Below are 15727 nucleotides of genomic sequence, written 5' to 3' on the forward strand. Positions count from 1 at the left end.
TGTCAGTTTTTGTGGTAGTTTACAAAAACATCCTACTTTCCCCCATTTTTGTATGTTTTTTTTTCTCAATCAAGACTTTTTACTCCCTTCAATACGATTCACATCAAATTTGTATTTTGAGTCATACGGAGGAGGATTAGGGCCACTGCAAAAAAAAAAATTCAGATGCAATTTTTTTTGACTTGTGAAAAAAAGTCAGAGTTCTGACTTTTTTCACAAGTAAAAAAAAAAAAAATTGCTTCTCAATTTTTTTTTTGCAGTGGCCCTAATCCTCTTCTGTAGCGTCAATATAATCACAATTGAATATTTTCTCAAAACTGTTCAGCCATAGTTTAATCTGTTTAATACTGTGTTATATTATGCTTTATTGCTTGTGTTTAAAAACAAAACAAAACATAAGAGCAGAATTATTAAGAAGAAAATCTTTTTAAATTGCAATCACAAATTTGGGGGGATCGTAATTAAATCACTTTTCCAAATTGTTCAGCCCTTATGTCTGGTCTGGTTGTATTAATTTTAATTATCTGGTGCATTTTCAAAAGAATATCAAATGTGATCCAAATAAAACATAACTCAAAAGCAGAAAATCTAAAAACTACTTTGTTTGGTGAAGATACAAATTTAGAAGATTTAGACATTTAAGACCTCATAGTCTTGCATTTACGACTTTTTAACACTTTTTAAAAGCCTCAAGTTTTGCTTAATTTATCAATCAACTTTGAATACTTTTTAAGACCTCACGGACATCCTGAATAAAGATAACAGTGCCACTGTTGTAAACTAAAGGCCTTTTTGCAGGCGCTCTTGTAAACTGTCAAGTACTAATGAATACTAGAATAATTTCAGCCTTAGCCGTCATGTTTTTTTAACAGCCTGACATCACAAATGCTTCTACTATTAGATTAATTGTGCAGCAGTAGTGACGGTAACCTTTAACTGGAGCTACAGCCTCAGCTACATAACAGCTTGATATTATATTATTATTTTAGTAATGTTCCTGTAGCAGTGAATAATTATGTTTTATTACTTTGGCCAACTAGTAAATTTGGTGCAGACTAATGAGGGATTGAAGTGTTTTGTCCACTAACTGTGCACATTCCTAATTTGTTTATTTCAGATCTCATATTCTGCCATAAAAAGACAAACTCCTGAGTTTTCCCACTCGTCTCATCATTTATATAAATTTAGAAATGAGTCTGACACTCAAACAAGCCACATGAATATAAAAGGTGTGTTTGTGTGTAGTGTGTCAAATAGAGTGATTAGTAATAAATGGAATTTCCTTGACAGTTATCATTAGAGTTGCCTTTCTGATGAGCTGTTTTCTGACTAGAATGCATTATCCTCTTTGTTTTTGAGAGTAATATTCAATTATAACCGAATCGGCTTCTGCTTTCAGATTTGCATAAAACTGTAAAAGAAGGACGATGACACAGATTTGTTGTTGAAACGTTTAATTAAATGCACAACCAGGTATAAACACAACAGAACAAGCTTACATCAATGAATCATTAGCAAAGGACAAACAACAACCTCCTACTCAAACACTTATTTTTCTTCTCAGAGTTTGTCGTTGAGGAAAAAAACTTTACATTCACAAGATAAACGCTTCTCAGTTTAACTATCATACAGACATTTACCCTGACAGTCAATCAGCAGTCTGAGTCCTGCTGTTGTTTTTTTGTGATTGTATCGAGAAAACATTTAAAGCAGATTGCATAAGATTTTAGTTTTCATTCAAAAGAAAAAATATTACTTTTTTAAAACATCAACAAGTAAACTGAAGCTTGAATGAAATCAACTTTCTACAGAGTGATTAATGTTTTTGAAGCCCTAACTTTGTTGAAGCTACAGCTCTTTAGATTTATCACAGGTATATACATTTCACAGTTTTGTTCGGACACAAAAAAGATGTATCATGTTGCTAACAGTACGTATGCATGGCTACAGTATGAAGGCAGCACGACGAGACTCTTCAGTCATTTTTTACTACATGTTGCAGTTAAAAGGCAGCAGGAACTTGAGCTCTTTTCAACAATGATGATTTGAACAATTTTTGTTCTCTGTCATTCTTTTTGTTTTATTTTACACGCAGAAAATTTATGTCTAGAGGAAATTGCATCCATCACACCAGACATTATCATCCATGAATCAGGCAGTCATCTTTAAATTACCTGATCTCATAGGCTGGCAGATTCAGTAACCGGTGTGTTGGGCACGTCTGTCCAGGTATGTTCATCCCCTAACAGCTGACTTCATAAACATTCATGTCTTGCTTGTTGGCGATCTCTGGAAATGTTTGACAGGCGGGGCAGGCTGGGAGCTCGGGGCAGGATGGGCAGGTTGGACATTTTGGTCGTTTGAAGCTGAACAGCAGCGCGCTCCCTCCCAGCACCTGTAAACACGAGCCCAGCCAGCCAAAGTAGAGCGAGCCGGCCGGACGCAGGCTCAGGTGGGGGAACCTGGGGTTATTGATCCCTTGGCTACCCATGCCCAAGATCCCGAGGTTGTGTGTGTACACCCCAAGAGCAGTCAGGCTTAGCAGCCCTGCAATCACCACCAAGAGTCCACCTGTAGCAGCGACACCTCTCAGAGGGAGATCCGTCCAACAACGGACCCCGATACACGCCAGAACAATGCCGGTGCCACACAGGAACAACGAGGTCAGGATCAGACCTTGAGCAAGTCGGACCCTGTGGTCTCTCTGATACAGACCCGACACGGGCCAGCACTGTTTCAGCTCCGAGTGCTCCACCTGTAAGCAGCTCTCCCAGAGTCCATCAGAGCGAAGCAAGAGCAGGGAGTCCATAGAGCCTTGACTTTTCAGCCCAGACCGAAGCACAGACCCCGGACCGGACATACTCAGACGTGCCTGTCCCTCTCTCCACTGAGGGGTGATGGCAGCAGTGAAGACGAGGACCAGTCCCAGTGGGGAAAAGACGATCCCCATCACCATGGAGGCTGGAGTATGCATCATCAGCAATACAGTCCTGATTTCTTACAAAAAAAACTAGCGGCCAGCTCCTGTCTTCAGTTGCTTAAAAATGAAAGTACTTTCCAAAAGAGAGGCAAGGGCTGCTGATCTTCCTTCTAATTAGCATTTGTTGGTATCGTGGGACCCCTCAGAGCAGCGACCGTCTCCTCTGAAAGGATATGGCATGATGATTGTGTAAGTGAAAAACACAATTATGTTCCAGCTTGTTAAGGAAGGAATGTGGAATTTTCTGTTCAAAAATCAATCATCTATTTAAAAAAAGCAAAGACAGTCACAGAAATATACAGCCTTAATGAATGGAAGTTTACCTCCTGATTGAACATCCTCTCCCTTTTACCTGCAGACTCCTCATTGTGACTCCTTGGATGAAAGAGAAAGATTAATTCAGAGTGCATACAAGGTCGCAGTGATGCAGGGAAAGCAATCTGACAAACAGCTGAGGTGTGAGGTGGAGCAGAGACCACAGCGCCAACAGCAGACGGAGAAAGCAGGAGGTTTGGCTTCACGGCTCTGCTGCTGGACAGGAAAAGACGGAGCGGGTGATGTCTGTCTCTGTTGCTAGGATACCACAACTTGGCCAGTCTCATCATGGCGGTGCGTGTGTGAGGTTTTATTTATAACAGACCTACTTAGGCTGTAAGAAAGAGTCTAACTGGGTGCTGAAATGTTAGCATTAGAGTTCAACTGTGAGTGTTTACTGAAGTGTGTGCCTGATGACTGATGCTTGGCTGTGACCTTGGAAGAATTCAGCGTGGTCCGTAATTATGTCGGGGCCGGTGTCTGAATGCAGAGCGAGTCCATCAATGGTGTCTCAGCCCCCAGGAGGAGAGAAACAATGTCCTCCAGGACGCAGATGAGACATGTCAAAGATGTGACTCACAGTGACAAACACAAACAGTTTAGTCACACAGACACTCAGAGGTGACTTTTTTAGTGTGGAAAAACACCGGCTAGATGGCTCACAAATCAGTTTAATACCAAATCTTTGACTATCCTTATGTTATGAATGTTATTTGATTGAGGTCTTACAGAAGCTCAAACATCTCATCAAGTTTTTAAAAGACAGTAACCTTGCAAAGCAAATAGATTTTCCAGATTCCATGTCTGCATCAGGCAGATCCATGTTGCAAAGCTCCAGTCTGAAACATTTGTGCCAGGTCTGAGAACAGATTTAACCAAACAGCATCATTTAAGGAGAACAAGAAAGAGACCACGGGCAGAATCTATCGAGACGTTTCATTGTGATTGTTGTGAGCTGTAAGCTGTAATCATCAAGATTAAAACGAAACAGTCTAGAAATATTTCACCTGATGGATCTAGAATATGTGGAAATTTATCTTTCTGAATTAAGTCACAAGAAAAAATGAACTTTTTCATGATGTTCTAATTTTTTATGCATCTGTAGATACTTTTCTGTTCTATCACCACTGTCTTCACTCTAGCGCTGTTCTGGAATTACATAACTTCATGCAGGCCATGCAGCATTTCACTATAAAACCTAAGACAGACATGGGAGTGTTGGCATGTTATTCAGTAAGCTCTAAAGTACAGGTGGAGGTATGCTCCTGCTCAGAATGTCTGTGATCTGTTTACTGTGTGAGAGCAGGGTTTGGATCCTCATTCTTTCTCACTTAAACACACTGCCTGTAAACCCAGTTCATGTATCAGCTCCTGTTGTGCCTGTCAGTGATGAGAATTTTTAACATCTGTCGGTTTTTTTTCTTTTCACATCCACGGTAGTGAATATGAGCCACCAGAAACTGAATTAATAGAAGTTAAAGGTTTCAGTGACCTTTGTCATATTAATGCCCACATTGAAGTAGTTATTAAAGAATTAAGGCTGATAATAAAAATAATCACCGGTCGTGATTTAACCTTTAACTATGCATGTTTATTCTGACCTTTAATCAATGAAAAAATATTTCACTTGTGCAAATGTCACTGCAGGGTTGATGACATTTAGCTTGAGATGACAGACTTATGAAATTCTTGAAAGTCAGGAAAAGTCTTTTAACCCTCGGGCCCTCCTTTAACCCTTTGAGGGCCTTTCAACTATATATTTGCTCTCACTGGTTATTATGCTGAGATGAGGATATCTGACAAAGATGTTCACTTTTTAATCAGTTTTGGAATTTCAGCATCCACACTGTGTTGACAAAATTTTCCACTGTGTAGGAAAAAACTGACAGTCTTTCCCCTGGAGCCCCTTTTGGCCCTATTGACTATCATTCATATCACTTACTTTCATTCTACTGCCATTGCACTAAATATGAAATATGAAATCATGCTAATTCCTCTGTAACCCTGTCATTTAGAGACAAAAATATTCACGTTTGGAATTAATTTCATTTCAGAGTTCAAAAAGTTGATAAAATAACTGGGATGTAATATTTGTGTATCGTGTTTTTATTATTTAGGAAGGGTATTTATTCATGTACTTTCAGGGCTGCAGGGGATGTGTGTGATTTTTTTTTTTTTTTTGGCAATTGCAAAAAAAGGAAAAAAATCATTATTGTTGCTAATCACTGACATATTCCAGACTTATAATCCCTGAGCAGAAAAAAAACATGTTGCATTCATCAAATAGAATTTTTTTTATGTTTAAAAAAAATCCCATTTTAAAATAAACCCAGTTACCTAAAGGAGATTTAAGGGGAAAAGTGTGAAGTTTTTAAAGGGGACCTGAGGGTTAAAAGCATGCAGCTGATTATTTTAGTCTAAGAATAGTCATGATGAAATATATTTACCAGAATACACAGGAATAATTTAATCAAAACAGGATCAGAATTTATGTCTGTCCGTTGTGTTGAGCCAAGTCAGTGGCAGGTATTCTCATAAACACATACCTGACCTTAATCATCCTCTGTGTCTTAAATCCTTCGCCAGCATTATGATCAGAAATATTTCAGCATTTCCTGTTCTGCTACTGGAATATTTTGACCTTGTTAACATGACGGGAAAGCGAGACAAAACAAACACTTCTTCTCTGCTTTAGAAAGGTAGAAATGGCCCAGTGCATTACCATTTTTAAATTGCTGCTTTTATTTTTTAACTCAGTTATGTCTAAATCTTTGGATGCACGTGTTTACTAATGGTTTGTTTTGATGCAAGCATGGAAGAAGAAGATGTATGGAAACGTCTGCAGGGAGAGAGACAACACCGAGGAGGATGGACATGAATTGAAGATGATGAACATACTGTCGGTTATTAATAATCCAAACACCTCACACAGGCAGTAAATATGTAAACGCATACACAGACGGTCCGTGTAGTCACTTACCATTCAGGAGGGGTTGTCGCTGTGCATCTCACTGCAGATCTCTCGTCTGAACCGATAACATGCTTCTCTCTCTCGGGCAGCAGATGGTGCAACCACCTCTTCATTATTCTTCCTCTCTTTTCCCTCTTATGAGTTGTTGCCTCAGCCTCTTCTCCACCTGTCTCTGCTGGCTTGTTTTCTCTGTCTTTATGTCTCTATTTGTCCTTGTGTCTGTCCCTTTTCCTCCCCGCTGAGCCTTGCTGCCTCCTGTTTGCGATACCCCTCTCTTTGACTCACTGAAGGATGTCTGTGTTATATCTAGGACAGTGCCTCCCTGCCTTTTCCCGTCAGTGTCACCAAATAGGGAAAAGTAGTTGGCTTGTCTGCTAAAGCATAAACAGGCTTTGAGAGAAAAGTAGACAACAAATAGCCTTTATGTGATGAACTCACGCAAGCTCTCATGAATGTGTTTGATTGTAGAAAACTGATGGAGCTGTCTCCAATATGCACTTAAGCTTAAAAGACTAATTATAATCACAAAAGCAGCATCCATCATGCTCGTCTTTTGTTTGCTCCAGTAGTAATTGATCTGCATGCGTCATAAATGAAAATAAATGAGTCAGTGACGAAAATCTGTAATGCATTTTCTTTATTTTCTTACAAAAGAGGCAAGATATGTTAATACAACCAGAATTACCATGGTATAATAATGAAATATTACAGGGATACATGTGTCTTTTGAAATGATGCATATAGGGGAAGAAAATCCTGCAACCTTTTACACACTCACATACACATGCATACCATAAAAGTCCATAGGGATTCAAGGGAGGGGGGATCGGTCTGTGGTTACACCATACAGGCAGGAAATGTCCACAGCTTTGGGCTTAATGATGGCCAATACTAACTCTCGTGTGGTTTGTTGGGTGGAAATGTCTGACGTTCGGTTCTGAATTTAACCCAGCATTGGGCTACAATAGTTGTGAAACTAACAGGAACCTACAAGAGCACACTTGTGGCAGTATAAAAAACATACTGAGTAAGGTTGTGGGTGACTTTTGAAGAAGAAATGATGAGTACATTGAAAGCAGCAAGAATAGCAACCTCTTAAAAACGCTGAAAAATCTCTGTACACAGCCTGTACTGAGTTGTGTAAAAAAAATTGAAATACATAATTCATAGAAAGCTGATTGCAACATGCACGTGGCTAGTTCATTAAACACTGTCTTATTAAAATCTATTTACATTATTTACACAAGGTCATCATAATTGCTGTTACATTAGTTAAAATTAAACTCAAATAACAAGAACTGGGGCTGGTGGTATTTACATGGTTGAGGAAGGTTGAGCTTGAAACTGGAGAGGTTTCTTCAGTCCAGTTCTCTTTCTGGTTTTGGGAATCACAGCTCACATTGTCTCTGATTGGGCAGTGCTTTTCGAGGTGGTGTAAACTGGCAGCTGTGATTTCTTGTCCTTCAGTGGAGCGGTCAGCTGATCAGATACTGGTTTTCATACTTCAACAAGAGTGACCTGGAACTGACCGCTGGTGACCTCGGACATCTCAATGAGGAAGGCCGACTGGTTGGAGTAGTGTTGGATGATGTTGTCGTCCATGTTGACGAAGATCCTGGCAAAGAAAGAGCAAAGACTCAGTCAGAGGTGCACAAAACGTAGGCCAAGTAAAGCGACTTTATTCTAAGCAAAACTGTTGTAAATGCAAATTAGCTCCTAATACTTCACGCTCTACTTTTCACTCAAGTGTCACATAAACATCAGGTCACCAGGTTTATTGTTTGCTTTTAACACGTCATTTGTTTAAAGGAAACTTCTCAGCAGTATATCTCCTCCATCAGTAGGAGTAGTAAATCAGGTCACCTTCCTCCTCCTCCCCTCCACTCAGAATAACCTGTAAGTCTTAAAGGCTTTAATGACTGAACTCATGCATTCTGCCTGCAGGGACAAGGCTGATTGAAGACAAGAGGAGGGAGGAAACCGCGGGGGGAATGCAACCTAACCTGTTAGCTTAGCTGAAGTGATTGCTGCAAGCACGCAGCAGAGAAAATCACCCAAAGGTGTTTCAGTGTCTCGGGACGTTTTTACTAACATCTGACCTCTGATCTTTACTGCGATTTTACATGCAGACACTTCGGGTATGATATTTTTTTCAGCTGTAGCTTGTCTGAGCTACAGCTGATGAATTTAGGGTTGTTTTATTAGCTTTTAGGGAAATTCTGCCAACCAGACTTTTTTTAACAAAACATACAATGGGAATAACTCAGACAAGAGGGGAACTATGGGGTTTATCTTTCTTTTAAGTGGGGCACTTTCCTTAAGCCCCTCCTTCAATGTAGAATATAGTTGTTCAGACTTCTCTGACTTATGCCAGTTTTTAGTTTGTAAAATTTGTCATGTAAAAGAAAGATCCATTTTTTTATTTACAGTCCTTGCAAGACTTTAATTTGATCAAACTTAACTCTTTCAACAACAGAAAACTTCCTGGTGGTCAGATGAGATTAAGCTATAAAAGCAAAGGAGAACAACAGTCATAGGTGACTCATCAGCAGGAGTTCTGAGATAATTATCTTTCAGTCACTCCGTCTTTCTTTTGGTGAAGCTACAATTATGAAATTTCAGCCGGCCAAGCCAGCTAACCTGTCTGTCGACCTGAGCATCCTTAAAGAAGGATAAGGTAAAAACTAAGCCCGGAAATCATGCGCATCATCTGCATAGAGTGAAATCCTTTAATCCACCCCAGCAGCAGAGCGACCCGTGTAATAGCATTGGGCTAAACCTGAAAAACAATAAGATACTCACCCTCTCTTGCATTTTTTGTAGATTTTCCCAATGGTGTCCTTTTGCATACCATACTTTTCTGAAACCTGAGGGAGGAAAGGCAGTCTGTTAGTGTGAACTTCTGAGAAGGACAAATGATATGCTTGAGAGATGGCGTACAGTAAGGACAATGCTATGTGAGCACAAGCGGAGGGAAACTACAAAGTCAGATAAATGAGGAATGCATTTGAAGTTACTTACAGCTTCTCGTAGGCCGGCCAGCGTTGGCGTATTGAGCATGAGTGCATCAAACACCTCTTCAGCGCCTGTCCTCACGTAGAGCAAAACTACAGGACACAATAAAACAGTTAGCTTTCAGAAAATATGACAATACCAGTAAGTTTTCTAGTTTTATATTGCATTTTTCAAGTTACCTCTTTGTGGGTCATCTCTACGTGCCAGCTTGCTGGGCGGAGAGTTTGTCTGGTCTCTGTTTTGGTACAATCTCTTCATTGAACTCCTTTAAAACAGATCAGACATTAACGTTAGACTAAAACAGCCAGTGTGCTTTTGTTTGGAAAATAACCAGGATGGAGTGTTGTTAGTGTAGTCTTATTCGTGCTTACCTTTCAGCTTCGTCCATGGGAACGGCCTAGAGAGACAAAGAGAGGAGAGCTGATTAGAGATCTGATGAGACACCACTCTGATAAAAGTATTGCTTAATGCCCCCCTTCCCACCATTGTCTGAGCGCAGCACCTCTAAAAAGGAATGTTATCATTTCTTTAGGGCAGCATTTTCCGTAACCTCTAACAGATCAACGTAAGCATGGGCGCTGATGCAGAGACAAAGATAGAAGCGCTCTATCTTTTAGGCCAATCTTAGACGTTTTCTGTGTTCATAACCAACTGTGAGGCACTTTATTATGTCATTTTGCTACAGCAAGAAGATGCAAGACCTCTACTTAAGTATGGTTCACATAGTGTGGAAACTGGCCTGCCTGAACAGCACCCTCACCGCTATGTTTTTGCAAGTTTTTGATTGAAAGACTCAGGGAGTATGAGGGTGGTGCACACTGTAAGGTGCAACAGATGTGTGCGTTTTCATCTAAACCCCCATAGCCTAACGTAGCTGCAGTGGCTTGTACTTGCGCCTGGTTTCGACTTCAATTAACTCATCTGATCTTTCACTTTCCCTGACACCATCCCCTCCTTTTTCCCAGCCCACTTTTCCCACCGCATACTTTCCCACAGTTTTTCCCTGCCTCTCTCGTGCCTGTCCTAACGCCTGAAGGGATACAAGGGTCGAGAACATGAGTCACTCAACACTGGAGAAGAAAGGAGACTACAAGCAACAACACAGTGTGGTTGAAGGAGGACCTACCATGCGCTGTAAGCTGGAGAGGTGTGTTTCTGGGATGAAGAGGACTGGCTGAGTGACGTGGTCGTCCAGGGTTTGAAAGAAGGTGCAATCACTGCCTATGGAGCTGCTCACTAAAGACTTGTTAGCTGAAAACAAATGTTAACCACAGTTAAAAACAGTTTGTGCATGTTGTTTTCTATCGTAAGAATATTAGAGGGTGCAGTACTCACTGTTTGCATCATTCTTTCCTCTCCTTTTGGATCTCTTCCTTTCCTCATCGCGCATCTTCCTCTCTGCACCCTGAAAGAACACAACCATACAGTGTCAGTGAAGCTCCTAAACACTCGACAAACATTTCCTTTTCATGTGCAATAAAAGAGTAATGAAAGGAATATGATTCATACCTTATCACAGAAAATCTTGACCTGACAGGCTGCTCTGTGTATGAGCTGGTTTGTTCCTGAGCTGAAGTCATACGTGTCAATCTGGATGATGAGAGGCAGGCCTTTCACTCCTTTCTGAGAGGAGAAGTCTGTGCTCAGAGAGTTGATGCCAATGTACACCTTAAAGACAATGTGTTGTAGACAGATGATGTAAGACATGATGGCATGTTGACAGTTTCAAATATTGTATGCCAGTAAAGCAAAGGAAAAATCTGTGCACAACGTGATGCCACATTTTTAGCGATCCTCTGCTTCTCTCTGTACTTTTCAATTGAAAAAGAAACCTCTTTATGTTTTCTCTCTCTTCCTCACATCTGATTACTAAATCCTTTCATCCTTTGCGTATCTTTAAATTCTCTGCTTCTCATTTTCCCCTCTTCTCTCCAACTGAAGCAGGTTTGGTGGCCCCACCCCGGCGCCTTTGGGCCACAGAGGAGCTCAAATTAGCTGTCGTGGCTCTTGCCTGCTGTGGTGACAGGAGCCTCAGGGCCAAACACATTTCTGGGATTCCTCCCCTACCTCCACAGCCACTCCTTCTCTCTCCACCTCCTGTCTTTACCTTTCCTCTCTTTCCTTCTAAACCTGCCACCTGTTGTGCTCCTTCTCCTCTGCTCAAAGAGCAAAAATATCAACGCATTGTTTCGTTTGATAATTATGTGCTTGCATGATTTGTTGTGTAAGTATTTACCTTGGCCTCCTCGTTTGGGTTCCAGACAAAGGAGAGTGCGTTGAAGGCCACCTCCTCTATGTTGCTGATGCCGCTGAACACTTCTTTGTAGTCTGCTGTAAAAGAAAAAATAACATTTCAATCATCTTTTCAGACTGATGCTTCTGATATACAGTAGAGCACAAAGGACACTTTACGTCCTTGGTGCAGTGTTCTGCTTTGAGCCATTTAGCAATCTTACAAATGTATTTTCAACATACCGATGTCAATGACCCTCTGCTTGGCGGTTGGCTGGCGCGCATGCCAGTGATTCCAAAAGCGGAGCTGCATTTCTGGGCTCTTGTCATTCTCGAATATAGCCATCACCACTGTCTGTTGTTGGGGGAGAAAGATGACAGAAAAGCAGAGAGTTAGGAACATTTGTCAAGCTGTAAGCAATCCTTTTCACCTGACTACACCAACTCCTCTCTATGTCCCATTTGTCACCCTAAATCCCCCTTTTCTCTTCACATTGTCATCAGTTATTTGCAGTGAACGGGTGTGTGTTTGTTTATAGTCTTATCCTCTGATTCACTTGACTAAGTTAAGGGTTGTCACCAATGTTTTAAAGGCATACCACACCTTTCTCACTTCTTGTCCACTCCTCTATTTTTCCACCTTGAGCTGAGCTGCTCTCTGGCCTCATTACACCAGCTCAGGGATAAATTATACAGGGCAGGACAGTGTCTTTTTAAAGGTAGGAGCCCTGTGTGCAGGGTGTCAGCGGGGAATTAGTCACTGAGGAGCTGGCTCCAAGGGAGGGACAGATTTTTGGGAAGGGTTGGCTTGGTGGCACGCAAGGAATTTATGTGTTCATCAGTGAAAAAAGCCTTCAGGGAAGGATGCCACTTAGAACAAAAGTCACCACTTCTTCTTCTTTCTTTTTTTTTAAACAGCCTGCACGCAAAAGCATCAAAACAAGAACTCCAGATGTATTCCCAAATGTATAAGTCCCTCGATTTACTGACTCACCTTGACTTTGGTGGCAGAGATGCTGTCCACTCCCTGCAGAGTGATGGGATAGAACTGGCCTTTGTTCAGATACACCATGGGGAGCTCTGCAGGCTTGTACGGAGATGCAAGTGGAGCGCCAAGGGAAAACTGGAACTCGCTCCTGAACCTCTCTGGTGGGGAGCCAGTGTAGGAGCCGGAGTAGACTGGACTGGACTGGTCCTCAGGGAAGGGGTCGCTGTAGGGAAGAGTCTATGATACAGAAATGATATAAGTTTTAGACGTAAAAGACAAAGCGCTGCATGACAAACAAGATGAAGTCACTAAACCTACCTCGGTGCTTGGGTCTGGAAAGGCCCCACTTTCTGGCCACTTCTGCAGCAAGGAGTCAAAGATGATATTGAGCTCCTGCTTGTCATAAGTGTCCGATACAACGCTGGTTAGGGTGGCGTAGGTGTCTGAGGTTGCGGGAATGGGGAGGACGGCGTTCTGCTTGGATCCCAAAACCTCTTGAGGATGGCTTGCGGGAACGCTCTCAGAGAGGATCTTCATGACGTTGGCGGATGTCTCCAGTGAAGTAAAGTCATTGGTAGTTGTTGGAGTCCTGGCAGGGTGGGAAAAAGGAAGAAGAGAAAGGTGATTAATTGTCAGGTCAGCATGACACAGAAATACTACACCCAGGTACAAAGAAGGTAAGGAAACAGACTAAAAAAGACAAACTGTAGTGGCTCTGGAGCATCACAGAAGCCTGTGCAAACAAACAGCAGTAAACTCTCTCAGCACACACAGCTACTGCAGGGAGAGTTTGAAGAAAGACACCTTTGGGGTCGGGGTGGGTACTGTTTGTGCCCTAATCCAGCTCTCTTTATTCTCTGTGTTTGAGTTTCTCTGTTTGAGGGGCCAACACTGCACCCCAACAATGACCATCACTCTCCTAACAAGTAGAAGTAGGAATGGAAAGCTCAGTGAGGACAGAGGGAGGAAAAACAACTGTTGGATTGTTGGGAAATTCTTGAAGAAAGACAGGTATGATAGAGAGAGGATAGATGGATGGATGGAAGGACTGCAGGGGTAGACAGTAATCCCTCTGGCCTTCCAAATCCTGCTTTTCTCTCTTTGTAGTAACACTCTCTACAATGCATTTGGGTGTTAGATGAACAGCTGGATTATGTGCCTTACCTCTCTGTTGTTTTGCAGATGTTGCCTGCACGGGAACAGACAGCGTTCTTATGCTCTTTCTGGCTCTGGAAAGAAAAGATAAATAGTGGTCAGGCTGACAAATTTTGACTCAAACTTGTAAAACAAATGTCAGATTTTCATGAGTCTTTCTCATCTACCTTGCACTGTTCATAAAGCATGGTTAAGGCTGCAAGGTCGTCGCCTGGTTGTAGTCTTGGTTTGGGGGGGTTCAGCTCAGGCACAGAGCTCTCCAGGTAGGACCAGGAGTCCATGATGTGGTTAGTATAACGGTTATAGTTGAAGTTCTCGCTTTGAAAGATCAGTCCCAGAGTCCTACAGAGAAAAGAAAACAGTGATTGATTAAGTTGACAGCTCAGTGAGGTTGCATTTGGATTTATCACATTGCCCAATGGGGAAATACATATATTCTGGCATCTTAAAGGCTTGTTTTGCTCATAGGAGTTGATGTTGTGAGCCTAAGTTGTAATTTTGGAGCAATACCTGGGCCTTGGGGAATTGCACATACTTGCCCTTGAGTGTGAAGGGTTTCGATTGCAAAACCTCAGTGCTGAGTAACATCCCTCCAGAAGCAGCGGCGTCAAAAAAGCGTTTTAAAAGCCAAAGGGCCACCCACAAACAGCTCCCCCACACACATCCGAACACTGTACAAACTAACTTATTTGCACTGGTTTCATAAGAGATGACAAGATATCTCACTAGATCAACAGAACCACACTGTTGCACTCAGGTGAGCTCAGGATTTCATGTCAGTGGTAATGAAGAAGAAAAGCCTGGGATTCTGAGGATTGTTTGGGAAGACTCACTACAACATTGGATTGTAAATATCCTGCCTACCAGGATAAGCCCCCTTTGAAATTGGTCTGAAGTAGCTAATGAACAAATAAGTGGCAGTTTACTTTGGATAAACAGCTAATTAAATGTGCTGATAGGAGAAGACCACAGATTTGCATGGCAGCATGCTTAAAGAAAAATCAAGCGAGTCCCTGCAAGGATTAACGAAAGTCACAGCTAAATATACTGCTATTAAACTTTGCATTTTAACTGTTTTAATCAATCCTTTTGCTTGGTCTTCCAGCAGCGTTACACCTGCTCTAAGATGCACCTGTCTCTCTGTGTTACACCCAGCAGCTTCTGCAAAATTACCCACAACAGCTCCATTAGTTCCTCTCTAATTCCTCCTAAAACCAGCCAAGTGCAGATGTTTTTACATAGACACAGAGTGGGGGACTGGGGTTTAGGGTTTCACCATTATGTAATTCAATGCATTACATGCTGTCATTGCCCCCTGTCTCTGTCCAACACCTCAAGAGGAGATTCTTATTTCCCGGTGTTCTTTTGTGCTCAGTGGCCCTTAGGTTAGTGACAACACAAGCCGAAACAGACCCGCTACAACCACAGGCTTGTGTGTGTGTTAAACCTATCCATATCAATTTCCCCAGCAAAACACCCCTTTCTTAAAACAGGGATTTTTCACATGGGGGTCTCATTGCAGAATAAAAGAAGGGGGGGTTCTGTCCCCCAGAGTGAAATCCAGCATCAGATTCTTACTGTAAAACTAAAAGTTTTTATCCCAGTGAAAATAAAACCTGTTTTGACATATAATAGAAGGCACATTTTAGTAAAAAATTCGAGGAAAATCCTCACAGAACTTACTCAGTCTCTTTGGTCATGTCTCCAGTCCAAGTCAGCCGGGATAGGTTCCTTTATTTTTACTCTGTGCTGCTTGAATGTATGCCTCTCTCCGTGTCAGTGAGTCTGTCAGTCTAGCAGAGAGGAGCTGTGACACACAGATGAGTCAAGTGTTGTAGTTCCCTTGAACGGGGCCCAGATTTATTTCATGTGAGCCAAGTATTCCCTCTGTGCTCTGATTGGCTGAGAGAACTGAAACAGGTGTCTGATAGGACAGGTGTAGGATCATTAACTCTTCCCTGGCTGGAGAGAAACTGGCCTGCATGTCTTTGAATGAGCAGCCTAGAGAGCACTTAGCAAGACAATCCCAGGCAGGAGTGTTGGAGCCTCATTAGCATGAGGGATAAAAGAG

General features: G+C 41.8%; 2 protein-coding genes across 2 annotated transcripts; both read right to left on the reverse strand.

Annotated features, from left to right (window-relative positions):
* Positions 1-1647: 1647 nt before the first annotated feature.
* Positions 1648-6450, reverse strand: cldn23l (claudin 23-like). Its single transcript, XM_041813341.1, has 3 exons — positions 6276-6450; positions 3304-3355; positions 1648-3143 (listed from the first exon to the last, which is right to left on the reverse strand). Exon 3 carries the CDS (start codon positions 2975-2977, stop codon positions 2243-2245), a length of 735 nt encoding a protein of 244 aa, XP_041669275.1. The 5' UTR covers positions 2978-3143; positions 3304-3355; positions 6276-6450; the 3' UTR covers positions 1648-2242.
* A 478-nt stretch (positions 6451-6928) lies between these two features.
* On the reverse strand, positions 6929-15468 carry grhl3 (grainyhead-like transcription factor 3). The gene is made up of 15 exons (XM_041813253.1): positions 15340-15468; positions 13824-13998; positions 13666-13730; positions 12820-13090; positions 12508-12738; positions 11757-11868; positions 11518-11612; positions 10791-10949; positions 10617-10686; positions 10408-10532; positions 9653-9678; positions 9461-9546; positions 9288-9373; positions 9069-9133; positions 6929-7881 (listed from the first exon to the last, which is right to left on the reverse strand). Exons 1-15 carry the CDS (start codon positions 15354-15356, stop codon positions 7764-7766), a joined length of 1701 nt encoding a protein of 566 aa, XP_041669187.1. The 5' UTR covers positions 15357-15468; the 3' UTR covers positions 6929-7763.
* Positions 15469-15727: the final 259 nt, after the last annotated feature.

This window comes from Cheilinus undulatus, linkage group 18, assembly GCF_018320785.1.
Source record: "Cheilinus undulatus linkage group 18, ASM1832078v1, whole genome shotgun sequence".
Taxonomy (NCBI): domain Eukaryota; kingdom Metazoa; phylum Chordata; class Actinopteri; order Labriformes; family Labridae; genus Cheilinus; species Cheilinus undulatus.